Raw genomic sequence first — 19,156 nt, forward strand, 5'->3', positions numbered from 1 at the left:
TAAATCAATTCAGAGAATGCTGTCTTCAGTCTGTCACCTTCCTCTGAGACATTTATTAGAGAGCCTCTTATTACGTGATTGCATAAGAAATACTTCTGGGTAAATGTTTATCAACACACATTAAATGAAATGCCAATGCTTCATAACAATCAGATCGTATTAGTGAAGTAAAATGTAGGCACAGAGAAGTTAGATAGAACAGAGCTAGAGTCCTACTCTTGACAGCACGTGATACAGCCCCTTCTTCCCCACTTAGTAGAAGTTAAATATAAAATAGCTCCTAACCGTTGTCTGTAATCATGACCCCTTTTGCTTTATCAGAATGCAGAAGGATAATATAAAGCAGCACTGATTCTGATTTTTAAATCTATAGGATCTCGGTACAGGAATAAAGGAGGAATTGCAGGGACTCCTCCCCCCCCCCCCCCACCATCCTCAAATCTTCTTTACCACAAAAACAATCCCATAGTACAAAATGGACTGAAATGCCTGCCTATTAGCTCAGGCCAGAAATAACCCACATCTTCATTGAAGAAAAAGTAAACTTCCAACAACTGCTACCCACTACTTAACTCACCTGTTTAGTCCCTGTAGTCAAAAGTCAGATAATAAAATGAAGCATCAAGTCCAACACCCCAGGCAAACAGTCAATGTGATATAAACAAAATAGCCCAAGCTATGGATAGTAAATACGTACTAAGTCATTCACCAGAGGGGAACATACAGCTTTTGATTCTATTGTATAAAACTTATTTTATATAGAGCAAACTCTACACTAGTTGTTTTTATATGCTAATAAATGGATGCACTTGCCAAGTGCTGAAGGTACAACACAACTTGTCACATTGTTTTGCTTCCAGCACAACTGAACGCAGTGACTTCAAGCCTGCAATTAACTCAGGGGTCTCTGTTGCCATCACAACTCATAAGAACATCACCTATTGGATTATAAAGAGGCCCACAGTCCCAAATGTAGAACTGATCTCTAAATTCACCTGGTGATGATTCCTGATTAAACTAAAAGCAGGAGGAAACTGGACACTGTCAAATTTCCTTCTATTATCCCCAGAAGCGAAGGGTTAGTCACATTAGAGAGGAACTTCAAACGTTCCTCCTGTTTTTGCATATAGCAGAAATCTTTAACTTTATTTTCATGGCTGGCTGTTTCTCATCAACAGAGTGAATCTGTTTTGTATGGCTATTGATAATCACTTTTTATTGTCTTTTGAAGCGTACTCAAAAATAAAATTGAAATTCAAGAAATTTGCTAATTGCACGAGCGAAGAATGGCAATTACATCTTTACCAGTCCTGGGGGTGGGGTGGTGATGGTGCAGTCAGGCAGTTGATAAAAATGTGTGTGCGCCTTTTTGAAAAAAATGCAACTGAAATCATCGGGTCACGTCTTAAAATGTGGCCTAATAAGTGGACATAATGAATTGTGTATATTCATTGATATCAGTGGAAATAGCAATATCTTCTCTGCAGCCTTTCACAAAAGTAAAATTAAACTTCTACATAACATGTGAATAAACTGTCTTAGTTCAGAGAAAAGATTCCGCTTCAGAACTGCTCAGATGCATTTCAGCATTCCTTCAGCCATATAAAAATCTGGCCATGCAAGCCATCTGGAACTATTAATAGAATGAAGAGCAGGTGTTTGGACTTGAATTAGGAATAGGGTTGCCAGGTGTCTGGTTTTTGACCAGAACACCTGGTCAAAAAGGGACACTGGCGGTTCCAGTCAGCACCACTGACCGGGCCATTAAAAGTCTGGTTGGCAGCGCAGCAGGGCTAAGGCAGGTTCCCTGCCTGCCATGGAGCCACACATCTCCCGGAAGCAGTGGCACGTCCCCCACTCTGGCTCCTAGGTGTAGGGGCAGCCAGGGAGCTCTGCACACAGTCCCTGCCCCAGGCACCAGCTCTGCAGCTCCCATTGGCCAGGAACTGCAGCCAATGGGGGCTGCAGGGCCCGTGGACAGGACAGTGTGAAGAGCGCCTGGTTGTGCCTCCATGTAGGAGCTGGATGGGGGACATGCCGCTGCTTGATGTAAGCGCCACCCGGATCCTACACCCCTGACCCCCCTCCCACACCCCAACCCCCTGCCCCAGCCCTGATCCCCCCTTCCATCCTCCAAACCATTCGGTCCCAGCCCAAAGCACCTCCTGCACCTCAAATCCCTCATCTCCAGCCCCACCCCAGAGCCCACCCCCCCAGCCAGAGCCGTCACCCCTCAACCCCCGTGCCCCAGCCCAGAGCCCCCTCCCACACCCTGAACCCCTCATTTCTGGCCCCTCCCTGGAACCCTCACCCACCCCAACCCCCTGCCTCAGCCCAAAGCCAACTCCTATACTCCAAACCCTTTGGCTTCACCCCCAGCCCGGAGCCCCCTCCTGTACCCCAACCCCCTCATCCCTGGCCTCACCCCAGAGGCCGCACCCCCAGCTGGAGCACTTGCCCCACCCTAGTGAAAATGAGCGAGTCAGTGAGGGTGGAGAGAGCGAGTGACAGGGAGGGGGAGGGGGAATGGAATAAGCAGGGGGCGGGGGCCCAGAGAAGGGGCGGGGCAGGGGGTGGGTCAAGGGTGTTCGGTTTTCTGCAAGTAGAAAGTTGGCAACCCTAATTAAGAACCCCAAAGTGGTAGCCACTAGAGCTAAATGAAAAGTTTCGAAAAGGCTGGCATTGATATCTGATGCCAGGTGTCTCACCAGTTGGGCAACAACCTTGAATAAGATGTCACTAGAACAAGGTCTGCTCAGAGATACACTACCATGAGTCGAGAAAAAACCTCCACTAAGTCAATGTACACCAATGTAAATGGGAGCAGTAGTAGTCCGACTGTCTGTTCAATTTAGATAGAAAGGGCTGCAGGCTTGGTAAAGGTAGGGTGCAATAAAATAATTATGGCCCTGCCTCTAAAATTGAGTCAGTGATGGTAGAATGGCTCTGTTTGCGGTTTACATATCCAGTTGCAGAATTGGGTCCTATATCTGCACACCTGCCTGTAGGGCTTTCCCCCCCACACTAACTTTTTCAGTCGCTTTATCAACATAACTTGTATTTCATTGGTTTCCCCAAATTATTTTTGTTCTGCTCCATGGCAAATGCTTTTAAAAATGTCTGCCAGTTTAACACTCGTAACAGAGCTGCTGGTGAATGTATAGCTTACCTGGAGTCCAGAGGAAGGGATATTAATAGAATTTGTACAATGTATGATACTAGCACACCATTTCTGCATCTAAAAGATTGCATGTACTAGGTTATATAGACAGATCCACAGCTACACAATTTTCTTTCTCAAAACATTTCCACAATAGAGACAAATAATTCACGGGAGTTTTAGAGACTTTATTACGTATAAACAATTTAAACACTTTGCCATAAATTATCTTTGCCTGTCTCTATTCTTTGCTTAGCAGCAAATTAAAATTAATATAAAAACTCAATGAACAATTCATACATGTATATTACAAAAAAGTTCTTGTACCAAAGTTCTTAGCTTTTTTTTTTTTTTTTTTTTTAATTTTTTGTGGTGACCATAATGTGATTGTCTCAGTTTCTCGACCAAACAAACACACTAATAATTTTAAAATCTGAAACAGTGATTGTGCCTTCTGGCTGATGTATGTACAGGGTGATCTGAAGTGGTGCCCATTTGCAATAGTGTAACACAATGCCCACAGCTCTACTGGAACTGATACCAACAAACTACTGAATCTAAACAGACTACACCCTGTAACTGTGTTATACTGTCCACAATGGAATCTTCAAAGACAAACAGAGTATGAAATTTATTTGTAGTGATTATAGCCACCATTTTGAATTTAACTTTACACTCTGCCCTCTTTGAATAAATTAAACTTCAGGCCAGACAAATTCAGGGTCTGAGTGCAAGTGCAGGTTTGTTATTTTTTAAATAATTTTTTAATTTAGTATTTCCAGTGGTCTCTTGCTCGCATTCTCATTTTCCTCCAGTTATTACACACAAATCACCCCAAAGTCATGTTTTAAATGCACCTGTATCTTGCTTTAAACGGAAACCTCTTGAATATTTATCAAACAAGCAGTGTGAATCATTTTTGTTTCATCAGCTGGTCTAGAGAAGGTGGCCCTCTTGAATTTCTTAGTTTGCTCACGTGTGAATGGAGTGAGGTAATATAATATGAGGCCTTTTTTCTATTTTTATTTCTTTTTTTTCTTTAGACCCAGAACAAGTGGGTAATATTTTAGGGGTACTTTTTAATTTGTATGGTTAAAGTTATCAGTCTGGCTTTAGTCCACTTCAGGATGTGGTTTTTAATCACTTGAACAGTAGCATTTAACTCAAAAAATGTGAGCTTTCTTGCCACTTACTATCCCAAAGTAGCTCAGCCTAGTGCCCCCAGTTAGGTCTTCATCTCCTTAGGAGAGGAGATAACAGTTGTGACTACTGATTCATCCAGCAGAGGATGACAGCAGGTTAATTTGTTACCTCTTTCCCATTTCGTTCTGTCTTAAAAACTGGATGTTGCTGCTACTGTCTGCTAGCTCTGGGTACTGCTCCACTGGAAGTACATAGTATCCCTCGTAACCTTGAACCCTTCCTGTGCTCAAAAGCTGCTGCTTCTCTCCATCAGTCCATAGGCGGCTGCCCTCTTTGCCATCCCGTGCCTTCTGCTGCTCTTTGGCCCATGCTGATCCCAAGGCTCGCTGTCGAGCTTGGTCTAACACTCGTGCCTTTTCTTCATCCAGTGTGTCAGGGGTCAGTCCGTACCGTATGTTAAGTAGCAGGGTAGAATACTGGAATTCAATATTGGTAAACCTTCGAGTCCTTCCATTGATAAGGAGGGTTGGTTGGGAAACTGTGACGTTTACTCCGCTGTCCAATACCTTCCGCCCACTGGTCATCGCCAGGGTGACAAGGTCACTGTCGGATGAGCCAATCTTGACAAAGTAATGGGTATCCTTTCCCTCAATGCTGTAGTGCATCTTTTCCAGGTAGTAAGCATTGTTAAGCACAGAGGCAATTTTTCTGCTGTCTTCTGTGGCTATGCTGGAAATGCCAGTTGTTACGCGGCCTTCCTTCACAGCAAACATGATCCCTTTCCCAATAATGGGAGTAGTTGTTGCAAACCAGTGCCCAGCTTTCTCTCTGATATTGGCATGTAATCTTTTAGAGATGACCTGTCCCTCAAGGGCCATGAATGCTTGATTGTGTCTTTCTGTTGTCTGTTGGACTCCAGTAATTAGCTGCAAAAATAAACAAATAAGATATAGACAGCCTGAAAATGCTGACTTCAGAGTCCCATTTTAAACCTTATTAAAAAGAACAATGAGAAATGGTGCTGTAAAAAACTATAAGCTATAGAACAGGGGTGGGCAAAATTTTTGGCCTGAGGGCTGCATCGGGTTTCAGAAATTGTATGGAGGGCCGGTTAGGGGAGACTGTGCCTCCCCAAACAGGCAGGTGTGGCCTCCCCCCGCCCCCTATCTGACCGCCCCTGATGGTCCCCTGGGATTCCTGCCCCATCCAACCCCCCGTTCCCTGATGACTGCCCCCGGACCACCCCACCCCTAACTGCCCCCCACCACCGCATCCAACACCCCCTCCCCTTCCTGACTGCCCTCCCGGGACCCCTGTCCTATCCAACCACCCCTTCTCCCTGTCCCCTGACCGCCCCCGGAACCCCCACCCCTGACTGCCCCCAGCTGCCCCATCCAACCCCTCCTCTTATTCCTGACTGCCCCCTCTGGGACCTCTGCCCCATCCAACCACCCCGTCTCCCTGACTGCCCCTGGAACCCCTGTCCCCATTCAACCCCACTGTTCCCCGCCTCTGACCGCCCCGACCCCTATCCACACCCCCAGCCCCTGACCACCCCCCGAACTCCCTTGCTCTCTATCCAACCTCCCTCCCCCACTCCCTGTCCCCTTACTGTGCTGCCTGGAGCATCGGTGGCTGGTGGCGTGGCTGCACCATGACAGGCAGCCATGCTGGAGCCAGCCACGCACCGCGCAGCATAGAACACCCGGGTTAGGCCGGGCTCTGCAGCTGCGCTGCCCCAGGAGCTCGCTGCCCCAGGAGCTCACCGCCCCGCTGCCCAGACCACAACGAGGCTGCGGGGGAGGGGGAATAGTAGGGGAGGAGCCAGGGGCTAGCCTCCCAGGCCAGGAGCTCAGGGGCCAGGGAGAACGGTCCTGCGGGCCGCATGTGGCCCGCGGGCCACATTTTGCCCACCTCAGTGATAGAAGGTACCACTCAAACTGTTGTTGCTGGTCTATACACTGTACAGTGTTATGCAGTGAACCAACTAAAGAGAGCAGTACATACACATATTGCAGTTACCTAAACCAACATAAAGGACTCAATTTTCAAAGTACCATAGAATTGATTAATGTTAGATAAAAATACTTTTTGTGCATTTGTCTTTTCAGATTTGTATAGTATATGTATACAGATTTATCTATCTTGGTTATCTACACCATGTCCATCACAAGAGTATTCAGGAGTCAATCAGCTAAAACTTTTAAAGAGGCTCTGTAGAACCAATGGAACCAATTTATTAACAGATTATGTATAATTTCTGAACATTCTGACCTAGAAGATATAAGGGTAAAAATGTGCCATGTGCCTAAGGAACCTAAGTCACATTTTCAAAAGTGACTTAGGAGCCTAAGTCTTGTAGACTTTCAATGAGGTATAGGCACCTAAGAGCTTAGGGTAGGTCTACACTAGAATGCTACAGCAGCACAGCTGCGAGTTCTTCTATCACTGTAGTAAACCCGCCTCTCAAGAGAGGCAGTATGTAGGTTGATGGAAGAATTCTTTCATTGACCTAGGCCACGTCTACACTACCTGCCGGATCGGCGGGTAGTAATCGATCTATCGGGTCTCATCTAGATGCGATAAATCGATCCCTGAATTGACGCCCATACTCCACCTCGGCAGGAGGAGTAAGCGGAGTCAACGAGGGAGCCGCGGTGGTCGACTTGCTGCTGTGAAGACGGCCAGGTAAGTCGAACTAAGATACGTAGCTGAAGTTGCGTATCTTAGATCGATTTCCCTCCCCTCTCTCCCCCCCCAGTGTAGACCAGCCAGTAGAGGTGGATTAGGTCGGTTTAACTACGTCTCTCAGGGGGGTGAATATTTCATTTCCCTGAGCAATATACGTTTTAGGTGTAGACCAGGCCAAAAATTAATTACTTTTGAAAATAGAACTTGGGCTCCTGATTCACTTAGATGCTTTTAAAATTTTATTCTAACACTAGTTACATTACTATAAATGTGGAGTAACTCCACTGACTTCTGAGACTAGAAATTGGCCCAGTATTTGGATAATTTCAAGTGTGTGTGTGTGTGTATGTGTATGTGTATGTGTATGTGTGTGTGTGTGTGTGTGTAAGCATATGCCTTTCCTAATTGGGCAAAAAAGTTAACATCACTTTACTTTTAATTTTAATTGCAACACCAAAAGTTACAGCCCAAGCTTGCCAAAAATTAAACCCCCAAGCAAACAAAAAATATTATTTTCCCCTATACAATATTGTGAGTAAAACTGTTCTTTAATAGTACAGTAATTACAATTCACATTTTTATTGATATAAATAAAAGGCATATAATGATATAGATTGAACAGATGGTAAGTTACACGTTGAGATTTCCATTTGCTATTGTTAATAGAGTAACAACTCAAGGGTATATACAAAGAGCTAATGATACTGCTATTATGGTAATAATCTAGGTTGGTAAGAAAGATGGCATGTTCACTACTACAAAAGCTGACTATATTGAATTTCATATCACTATGAAATAAATATTGTGCACTCTGTTTATTGTAGACCCTATGTCTATAGTCATAAAATGATACCCAAATACAATATAAGAATAACAAAATCTATTTAAGACACCAAGAACTTCAGCATACCTGTCCATTTTCACAGGCTTGACTCTCTGACAACTCATATGAAGGTGGCACAAAGTACATTTTTGCTCTAGGGAAACCAGGAATGATGTTGCTGAGCTGAAATCCAAACATCACCAACCAGCTCTTCACGTCTAAAAATCAAAAGTAAATAAATGAGTGAAAAATGAAGGTGTGTAATATGTATCTCAGGGAATCTATGGCCTCAACTCTTGATTTCAAGTAGAGTTTGGCCTCCGAATTTCTAACCTGTTATTGCTTGGCAGCTCTCACAATTGTACTTTTCCAGAGTGAACTGATGCAAGAATGACGATTTTCAATACACTATAAATAGCGAACAGTGACATATAACTAGAAGGATAGTTAAGCACTGGAATAGGCTACCTACAGAGGTTGTGGAATCTCTGTGAAGTGAAGTTTTTAAGAACAGGTTAGACAAACTTCTGTCAGGGATGGTCTAGGTATATTGGAACTGACATCCAATATATGAGTGACCTAAACATTTCCTACAGTTCACCATAGTTACCCATAGCTCTGTCACCTCCTGATTGGATTACTACAATGGGGCTATACTGTGTGATACTGGATTAATGCTTGTGATAGGGTGACCAGGCATCCCAATAAAATCGGGACTGTCCCGATTTTTAGTCATTTGTCCCGCATCCCGACCCATGTTTGGTCGGGACGCAATTTGTCTCGATATTTCGCACTCCTGTTTTTGTTTTGTTTTGTTCCGCCAGTGGGACTCTGCTTTTTTTTTTTCTTCCTTGCTCTGCTGGCGGGACTCCGCTTTCTTTTTCTTTTTTTTTTTTTTTTTGCTCCGCTGGCAGGATCCCCTCCCTCTCCATGTGTCCCGATATTTTCTTCATCCCATCTGGTCACTCTAGCTTGTGAGAACGCTTAGAAACTTCCTCTGGCACAAAACATGGTTCTCCTCTTAGGCCCTACTCCGGCAAAAATTTAAGCAGGTGAGTAGTTCCATTCAAGTCAACTTCATAAAGTAAAACACATGCATAACTCTTTGCAGGATCAAGGCCTTATATAGTTATGTTTCACAGGGAGCATTCCTCCTCTGCTCCAATGTCAGTTTTTGTGAAGTTCAAGGTATTGGTTTTCCCCCCAAAAGCTCTATCTGATTTGGATCCTGACTACCAGATGATTCTGTTCTATTCTATATAGGTTCCTATCCTGCGCTCATCATAGTAGTGTCTGAACATCTTCCAGCAGTGCATTAAGCAACATGACTTAAGTGGTTGAAAGAATTTTTCCAAAAGTATTCAAAATATTCAGTCTGCAAGTTTTGGAAAGGAATGGCTTTTGGATTATTCAAAAATTTTGTGAACATTTTTATTGAAAATGTTTCTAATTTTTCCCTTCCTTACTCCTTTCTCTCTGAAAATAGGGAGGGAGATTGATAACTTTTTGCTCTGGGGTTTCACTGAAAAAAATTCAAAAATTTGTTTTTAATTGTTTGAAATTAAGAAGAGCTTGACGAGCTTGAATCTGTTGACATCCAGGGCATGTTAGAAGTTTGTTTTCCTAGTGTCTTTTAGGGGTGGGGTGGGATGAGCCATTACAAATCTAATTTTAGTGGGTGGAGAAGTTTTAAATGTGTAAGCTTAATTTTTGTTGTTCCTCGAGATACTGAAATAAATAACGTTGTACAAAATTTCAGATTCTATCCCAGTTACAATAAAGAAATGTGTACAGATCTTCCATTATATTATACATTTTCCCTTAAGCTATATACAGCATAGGACAATTACTCCTTTTTCTCATGGCTTCAGTTTATCATATGGTAGAACATTACCTCCCAAACAATTTACTTTAGCTGTCCTCATTTGGCAATTGAGAGAGAACCTCCTCTTTTTCTAATAGTTCATTATTTTCTATTTCTAATGTTCTTCACAGGATGTCGTTACACAGCTGGAGAAATTCTTTTCCGCAGCAAAAAGCTGTCAGCAAATCAGCATCAGGTGTTAACTGTAAATATGTCTAGAGGATGGTGTTTGAAGGTTGTATGTATTTCTCACTTATGAAAATTAACTCCATATATAACAACTTCTTTTCCAAGAACATTCTTTTAGCCCAGGGAATCCTATGATAGCAGCACGTATCTGCATTAGTAATAAACCATTTTTTGGTGGAATTAAAAGTTCATATTGTACAAGCAATTAGTGTATCTTTTCTGAATTTCTTCTGTGGCTGCAAGAATGAAAATAAATATAACATCTTCTGAGTGCAATGAAATCTCTTAAAGTGAGACAAGACCCATTGGGTTTGGGGGCTTCTGAAGTTAATCACTAGAGGCCAAAGTGTGCAATTATTAATTGAGCCAAACCCTGACGGACATTGATAGTTTTGTTCAATTAAGGACCACAGAATTAGACCCCAAGAATTCAAGATATTTTTGATCACTGATAATTTTTTTCCCAGTATCAAGAGCAAATACTAGTGTCTTCAGAATGCAAAACGACTGAAGGGCAACCTGAGAAATTATGCACACACAATGTAGTCATAGTCACAATATAACTTTTCTTGAAGTGCTGCCACTAAAACTGTGGTAGCTCTGTTTTTTGTTTTTTAAATCATACTGCTGTTTTTAATTACAACATGCTGCAGACTCACTTCTCGGAGAGTTTCTCCTGAATACATCTTAATTACCTTTCTTTTTAAAAAATGGTTTGCAGCTAGTTCAAATACTATGTGATCCTACTAAGTGGCAAATTAGTAGTAATTGAGAGGAAGTTAGATGTGTCACCCAAACCCAGTACATGCAATCTAAACTGATTTATTGTCTCCACATCCTAACACTACAGATGTTCCTCAGTCTTCCAAGAGGAAACATTGTTTAAAACATTAAGGTTCTTTTCTTAAAGCAAGAGCTAAAAATAGGTTGGAGTTTAAAGGCAGAATGGGGAAAGTAAAGAAATGTTTAATCAGTGCCACTCTTGGTAGTAATTCATGTTGTGCACATGGACAAAGTTAGTAAGTAATTCTGAGGATACTGTTGAAGGGACAGGGCATTGGACTGGGGGTCAAAAGACCTGAGTCCTAATTCCTGACTCTGCCACTGACCTGCTGGATGACTTGGGGCACTCAGTTTCAACTGTCTTCGTCTTTCCCCTTTGCAAAGTGGGGATAATGGTACTGTCTGTTGCACGGCACTTTGAAATCTACATGAAAAGTGCTACATAAAAACTAAATATTATTATTTATTATTAGTTGAAAATGATTCCCCTTTATTTAATAGTCATGTGTGCCTCTCTTTCATAGGTTCTTAAACTGGGGGGTCACAACCAAGAGTCAGGGGTCAAGACTACGCTGTCCTTTTCATACTACCGAATGGGAAGATGGTCCTAGCTTGATGGGAGAAGGTTCTGCAGGTGGATGAGGAGACAGCGGAAGGAAAGTCCTGGAATGGAGAAGTTTGATCTATTTCTTTTTCCAACACAAAATTCTAAACTTTAGAAATTTGCACTAAAACCTTTTAGTAAACAACCGTTAATGAGTTCTTACCTGTTACGTAATTCTTTAAATCAAGTTCATTGCTGAGAGGGTTGTTGCTCTTGAACATGTATAAGTTGAATGGAGCAGGCTCCTTACCAATATTTTTCCACATTGTGTAATCGGGCGATGTCCAACGCCCAGCTAGAACATCATAGTCTCTCTGAGTAAAATGAACCAGCTTGGTCAGAGGATCATACAGCCCTCCATGAAATCCAATGACCAATTGAAAGTCAGGGTTGGAATCATAATATATCTCTCCATATGCAGTGTACTGAAGCTGCTTGATCATGAGGCCATTAATACTGAATACTGCTAGTGGTGTACCTGTGTTATCGGAGGCAACATAGTATTCTTCTCCACTGCTGCTTTCCATTGCAAAGAGATGGCCTTGTAGATCATAGTATAGAGAAGTAATTTCTGAATTGGAATGATTGTAAACATGTGTCATTCTCATTGGGTTGTGAAGGTCAGCATAAAAGTACTGAAGATGGTGCCCCAAGTTAGTCTTACAAGAAGCCCTTCGCCCTAACCCATCATAACGGTACTGAATACTCCATCCACTTGCTTTGTTGTAAGCTCTTGTTAAGAGACCTTTTGAGTTGTACTCAAATATATCTGAGCCTCGTTGACATAGGAACCCATCATCATCAATTTTGTACTGCATGTCACCCAGACGTGTAATTCTGTCTCTTAGATCATAGCGTAGTGGCATCAACCGTACGCTGTTCCCTGGATTCAAGAGATGAAGATTCCCATTCAGATCATAACTATAACGCCAGGTTGGTCTGTCATTTACTGCCACACTTTGGAGCTGCCCATCACCATCATAATCATAGGTATATTTGGTTGTGTTGGCATAAGGTCCAAGCTTCAGTTCTCTCTTTGTTACTCTTCCCATGCTGTCATACTGGACTGTCATCCAATACATGAGTGATCTGAACATTTCATACTGAACTTCTTTAATGCGCCCATGGGTATCAAAGTGTTTACTCAGTGTCATCACCGCAGTAGTAATTATTTGATTTATATCATAATAAATTACTCCAAATTTGCCAAAATGCTCTACTTTGCCGGAGATCTCATCATAACGATAAAGATCAACAGGAAGAGGAGTCTCACTTATTATAGGCTTGATGCTAGCAATCCGAAAGCTATTATCATGATAGGTGTAATCAAACCTTGCATTGACCATGCCTTCTTCAGAAAACCTGTAGATTTGTTTGTCAACCAGTGGACCAATTTTACGGTACCGGATTGTGCACGAAAAGCCACCACTCTGTAAGTTAACCATTTTCAGAACTCCAGTAGTTTCATCATATCCAAAAGTAACTGCAGTGCTATCATAAACAATTTCAGACAGCTTGGATAGTTTCCCATACTTGTAGAAGACTTGTCGACCAGTTCCTAAAAAAGATGTTTTCAAAATCCTCCCATCATCGCTGTAATCAAAAATCACTGAAGCATTGCTTTCAGGAGGGTTATAAATATTCCTAATGTAGCCAATAGATGTATGAGTGGACATGCTGTGCCGAGCAACACTAGGCATGGTGACAGCATGGAGACGGTCTGTGGAATCGTACTCAAAGATGTACTGCCGTTGGCTCTGAAGCAGTAGTACCATGGACTATTGAAAAAATAAAAAGACAAAGATTCAGTTTCTTTCACTTTCTGAATTTATGGGGAAAAAGCACATTTTTAAATCAAAAATTTATTGAATAGGTTTCAGTGTTACAATAATAAAAAATATAAATAAAATCCAAATACGTCTAAGGTGCAATCCTGCCCAACAGTATGAATATATTGCCAACATCTGTGATAAGTACATTTTCCTCTTTGAGAAAAAGATCAATCCCGAGAAGGAAATGGAAGGAACATTGTATCAACCTCTTCTACCCTCTTCCTTTGCTGTTTTGGGAAAAATTAGTTTAATGCCCTAATTTATATCTCCTCTGGCAGTTGTAATTTACATTGAATACTGTAGTACTTGATAACTTTGAATGGCTTATAAATGTACAATAACAGTGGCCCCAACCTTTTTGGTCTGGAGGGCACCAGATGACGAGCCACGGAGGACCGTGGCGGCGGACGAGCATCCGCTGAAATGCCGCCAAGCAGAAAATCGGCGACATTTCAGCAGCAACGCCTCTGGATGACGCTGCTTCTCGGTGGCATTTTGGCGGATGCTCATCCGCCAGCCAGTACGCAGGTGCACTTTGACGCCCTGGTGGGTGCCATGGCGCCCGCGGGCACTGCATTGGGGACCCCTGCTGTAAAACATGTGTGGAGAAGTTAGCAGAGAGAACTGTTCTAGCATACCTAAAACAATAGGCTGGAAGGGAGGGGGTTTAGGGAACATGGCATGCAGTGTTTTTAAGGATTAGATAAACTCTCAAGATCAAAGTGGTTTAAATTAGGTTAAATAGAAATGAATTACCATATTTTCACTTAATAAATAATGATTAGAGATGAGATATCTGCAGCTACTGGGATGTTCTGTCAGGCTTAGTCATGCATTTTAAAATAGTAAAATTCATCCTGTTAGTTCATGCTATTATATGGTGACCTATTCTATTTTATGGATATATCAGAAGAGCTGAACCATGAACAAAGTATTTCCTTTGATTAATTGAAAAACAAAAAAATTCACAGATCTGGCACAAAAGGCTTTTTAACTGTTGGAACACTAAGAATCCTAGGTCATGTATATGTATGTATATATGAACATGTAATAGCAGTCTCTTTCCTGAATGTACAAAAGACTTTAAGCACCTAAGTCCCTGTTTTAGGTGCCTAAATCCCAGTTTGGGCACCATTACAATGTACAAAACTTCCACCTAATCCTGTAGGTGCATAAATGCATTTGATCCCTAAGTTTTTGCAGTAAAAGAACATTAGAAGCCTATGTTTCTGCCTTTTTGCATGTGCACTGCTGGCTCCCTTCAGGCATCTGAGCACCTGTCTCCCATCAAAGCCCCAAAGCTATATTTAAATTAAGGGCAGACAGGCGATCGTGTGGGGCCCAATCTGGTGGGTGCCCTCTGAGCACATCTCTCAGGCGAGTTCTGACAGAACAGCTGGGTGGTGGGGGGAGGAGGGAGAGCTCCCTCAGAACATTTATCCCAGGAGTGAGGGCATTCTAATGGTGGAAGGGGGTCCATCAGTCTCTCCTGGAAACTGCTGCCCTCCGGAGAGACTTAGGGAGCCCTACATCAGTGCTAGAGCACTCACCTGAGAGATGGCACATCCCTTCACCTGAGGAGGAGAAGGGGGCACAAACAGGGGGCTTCCCACAGCCCAGGTAAGTCCCCTAACTACTGGGCTAAAAGTTAAGAGGTAGGTTTCCTCCCACCTCCAGCTTCTTGTATAAAGGCCTAACTCCAAACAGAGTTCCTGGCTGTGAATTGCTAACAGAAACAGGCCCTTCCCTGCAGCCCAGACTTCGGTGCCTGTCTCCATAAGAGGGGCACACATTCCTCTGGTCGGCATCTCCTATTAGCTAGTTTAGCCTGCACTTCACACCTAGCAACCTGGCTTTTGTGAATCACGCTCTAATGTGCCTCTCTCTTTCTCCATTCACTGTATAGGCAGCCTAGGCACCTTACACAGGCTTTGTGAATCTAGTGATTTTCTAGATGCCTAAAAGTTAGGCAGTGTGATGCTCAGCGTCACAATGCCTAACACCTTTTGTGCCAATGCCTAACACCTTTTCAGCCTTTGTAACTATTGCTGTAGTTTAAATTAAGCCACTTACCTTTTCCAGGTACGTGTAACTCCACACTTTCCCATCAGCAAACATGCGGGATATGATTCGGCCTTGCTTATCTATATCTGTTCTTTCACTCATGGCACCGCGTTGAAGTCCAGCCAGTCGTCCATTGAAGAAATAAGAAACGTTGACAGCAGCAAGCCCACTGCTGGGTAGCCAAAGAAAAGGACGTCCTAGCTGATCATAAATTATTCTCAGTGTAAACTTCCGATGATCATCATATATTTTCTCTGTGCGGATGTTTCGGTCATAATCAATGGACAGCAAGTTCCTTCCATGGACCTATACAAATGGAAGAAGGCTGTGTTCAGTGAATCGATAAATCCTAGTCCATGCTAACTGCTACAGTGAAAATACTAATAAATTGAAAGGACAATTAAATTTCCCAGAATTTACTAAAAAAATGCAGGAGTGTTTTGCTGAGACATTTTACAATGCATCCTGGGCTAGCAGTAATCTCTGAGCAACAGCCCCTGGGCTTGTTATAAGCTGTTAACATTTAGTAGATACCCACAGAGTATGCTCAGAAGTAATTTTTCAACGGCTTACACTAGTAGTTCTCAACATTTTTTCATACCATGACCCCACAGTACACCAGGAAAGAGTTTTGAGGACTCCCCCTTCAATCTAGCCATATAAATAGGAGGGCTGCCCTGACCGCTGTTGGAGTCACAACCCCCAAGTTGAGAATCCATGCCTTCAACACTTTCTCCTTCCCCCACTTTCAACAGAGAGGTTTTTCCTCAGAGGTGCTGGCACACAGAATGTTTTTTGTTCAGTCCTTTTTGAGGCTTTGGGCTTTGATCCCACAAGGTGCTTGCTGAGCAAGCTGAACTCCCAGCATCTTGCAAGCTAAGGTCCCTTGCAAGCAATAAAAATCCCATAAATTTCTTTAAGCTGAGTAAATATATTTCACTTTCTCACTTTCTTTAGTAAGACTTTCAAAAAACAAACACAACACAGCATGAAAAGTTTCAGTCCCACAGGAAATGTTTTTGGAAAGTTGTGAGCATACGAGAACAAGGGGTTGTAAGAACTGAATATGTAACCTCAACTATAGCGTTCACTACTGCAAATGCTATAAGAAAGATAAAGCAGTATACTCACTGGAGGCCAAGCCACAGAAAATCCAGGCCAGCGCTGTAATCTAATAAAGCTTCTTAAGTAATTTAATTGTGAACGCACCATTAATAAAGTAGAAGTCTTTAAATTAGATATCTTTTGACAGCAAGGACTACTTAAGAAGTATTCATCTGTTCCTGGGAATTTGTTCTTCAGCTTATATTTTACAGTAGCTTTGATTAAGCAACATTTTCTCTTATCCAAATTTAAACTGCACATCAAACAATATGTAAATTAATCCTGAGCCTTCCTAGAGGACATAAAAGTTATTCTGAATTATTTTCACTGGCAGAGTAAGCCCAATTCCCATCCCAACCCACTCTGTAGGAATTCAGTTCTATAAAAAGCAATTTTAAAATTAATACAATTTTGTGTTCATAAGAAAATATTTTTTTAAATTATTGTTAATTTTTCTCCGTCTGATATTGTCCAGTTAATAAAATTCAGCTCTTTTAACACAGTTTTCATTTCCTTAGTAACTCTTAGAAATTGCTCTTCATGTGGAATTTCCCAAAGAAGGTTTTGATATTGACAAATAGACTAGCTCTGATGTGAAGACAATAGTAGTAGTTAAGAAAAAAACTTAGGAAAGGAAATGCTCCATCTTATTCCTTATTCAAGGTTTTAGTAGAAAGGAAGTCTTGGAAGCAGAACTCAGCTGTAGAGGGCAAACTTTCAGAAGTGGCCACCATTTATGTGAGTGCAAAATCTGTGTACATGTCAAATGTCCATGGAAACCCTGCACTTTAAGAGCTACTGGGGAAAATAGAGGGTACCTGATTATTATATTAAAGACATATGTCTGTACAATTAAAGGAAAATTCTAGCATAGCTCTGAAATTTCAATTCTTTCTAAAGTAACTAATCCTCACAGACACATATGACTAATAGGAATTTATTAGTCCAATTTATTTGAGGAATTCACCAGGAAAGTTTTTTTCATAATTTAGAGGGAATTTTAAATTATTTTTGTATATAATTATCCTAATTACAGGGTTTTTAAACGTTTCTAAGATTTCTTAAAGGTATTTTCTCCTTCTAGACCTAAAATTACTAGATCATAAATCCTCTACTGCTATATGTTGCATTGTGGGTTTCCATCAGTAAGTGATGTTGCTATTCACAAACATACAAGAGCAACAAAATCCCATTGCCAACACTGAAACTTATGATCCTATAAAGCCAGTGGTGAGAGAACCACAAAGTTGCTGTCTGAACCTCTGGAGGTCCTCACCAAGCACCAAAACCCCATAACCAACTCTTGCTCCTCTGTTGTCTTTATTTGTAGGAGGCATGGTGATATCCTGCCTTCTTGGATGTTTTTTGTGTGGAGGGAGTGAGGCGAAACCAATTGTTTGAAAATTCAGCTCTTTTAAGAGTTTTGCGTCTTTATAAACAGCTTGACAGTTTTGCCTCATCACAGCAGCTGTATCCTGCACCCTGCCTTTGCTAGTAAAGTTGAGTTTAAGGGCTCTCTCCTTTTGCTCTGAAGGAAGCTGAATATACTTTACAAATGTTACTAGATTTTTGTCACAGTGAGTTGAAGTACCAGCTTTCTGAACAATTATACACCAGAATAGCTACACAAAAACATTACTCTGAGAATAAAGAAGCACCTGTTTGATAATTCAGTAACTTCGTTTTCATTTGTAAAATAAGTAACACCACAGAGTATAATTGCAATGTCATATTAATTATATAGAAACCCAAACAAAATGACTAACTCCCACTCCTTTGGGGAACGCTAATAACACTAATACGACTATCATGACTGAAGATTATCTAGCAAGCTATTTTTCTTTTGTTCTGCTACCTACACACACATCTGCTTCTTCTTTTTGCTGTTGCTGTGTAAGTCACAATAGGGAAGAGCCTTTCTAGATGTTGGTTAATGGTTCTTCCAGCAAAATTCACTTGAGTGATATTACAGTATATACAAAAACAAAACAAAAACAAACAAACCCAAAAGTGTAATCTCTCTCTCTTTCTTTCTCTGGGTTCTGTATTAATTTGCCTGAACAACATTCAATACACTACTGATAATGTACCAGTAAACAAGAATACCTGACACAAATTAAAAAAAAATTACACATTTTCCTATATAGGCTTAATTATGGCTCTTTAATCCTGACCCCAAAGTAAGGGAGAGGTTTCCCTACAAGCAGTGGAGCTTTATGCTGGCATAGGCAAGAGCAGGGATAATGCCTCCACAGCCACTGTGGGGAGTATGCTCACTGGGGCCCTTGTTAAACCTTTAGAGAAGATGTAGCATGCTCTTGCCCCAGGTATGAGCTGGTGCTTGGGGGAGAGCTACATCCTAGCCCTACTATGACTTGTTCCTGCCATCAGCACTAATGGCCCCTTCTCTTTTCCACTCGGGAGTGCAAATACGAGAGTTAGGTTGATGTTAAGTGCTCAAAAATTCATAAGTCATGTGAACATTGGAATAAATTACAGAGACAAAGCTCATATCTCTAAAGGTGCAATGTTATGCTCAACAACACCCCATGACCCTTGCTGGGATAAACTACAGAATTACTAATACAGTATTGTGCTACCATAATGCTGATGTGGTAAACTACAAGTGGATAGTTGCATGTTGAGCAGCAGGAGTTTTCTGCCCAGCAGAATGTGGATGTGTAAGGTTGTGATCACAATGCTGATAGCATACAACACACCAAGGAAGTATGGATGCATGATTTTGTAAGGCACCCATCGCATAATATCTGAGCACCAACCATCTGGGAATGACTGCATCTGACCTCTCAATTGAGAGCCCTCAAGAAAGAGGTTCTTAAATTTGAGATTGAAATGTACCTATGTCCCATACACAAAGCTGATGTTATCTCACTTCAGT

The 19,156-nt window shown here is 41.7% G+C and overlaps 1 protein-coding gene and 1 long non-coding RNA gene across 17 annotated transcripts in view; one reads left to right on the forward strand and one right to left on the reverse strand.

Moving 5' to 3' along the window:
• The window catches only part of LOC135973158 (uncharacterized), a 70,361-nt gene extending 57,514 nt beyond the window's left edge, over nt 1-12,847 (forward strand). The window contains exons 1-2 of one of the 2 annotated variants that reach the window (XR_010589860.1): nt 9,454-9,916; nt 11,178-12,847. This is a non-coding gene — a long non-coding RNA (uncharacterized LOC135973158). Of the gene's footprint in view, nt 1-9,453; nt 9,917-11,177 lie in introns of those variants that run through there. The other variant, XR_010589859.1, reaches the window with a different exon arrangement.
• Nucleotides 3,501-19,156, reverse strand: part of TENM2 (teneurin transmembrane protein 2) — a 1,090,181-nt gene continuing 1,074,525 nt past the window's right edge. For all 15 annotated transcript variants that reach the window (XM_065554888.1, XM_065554886.1, XM_065554895.1 and 12 more), the window contains 4 exons: nt 15,163-15,459; nt 11,421-13,035; nt 7,905-8,035; nt 3,501-5,229 (listed from right to left, as the gene is read on the reverse strand). In XM_065554888.1, the coding sequence (XP_065410960.1) occupies nt 4,468-5,229; nt 7,905-8,035; nt 11,421-13,035; nt 15,163-15,459 (2,805 nt within the window). In that variant the 3' untranslated portion in view covers nt 3,501-4,467. The remainder of the gene's footprint in view (nt 5,230-7,904; nt 8,036-11,420; nt 13,036-15,162; nt 15,460-19,156) is intronic.

The sequence above is a fragment of the Chrysemys picta genome, chromosome 8 (assembly GCF_011386835.1).
Source record: "Chrysemys picta bellii isolate R12L10 chromosome 8, ASM1138683v2, whole genome shotgun sequence".
In the NCBI taxonomy this organism is placed as follows: domain Eukaryota; kingdom Metazoa; phylum Chordata; order Testudines; family Emydidae; genus Chrysemys; species Chrysemys picta.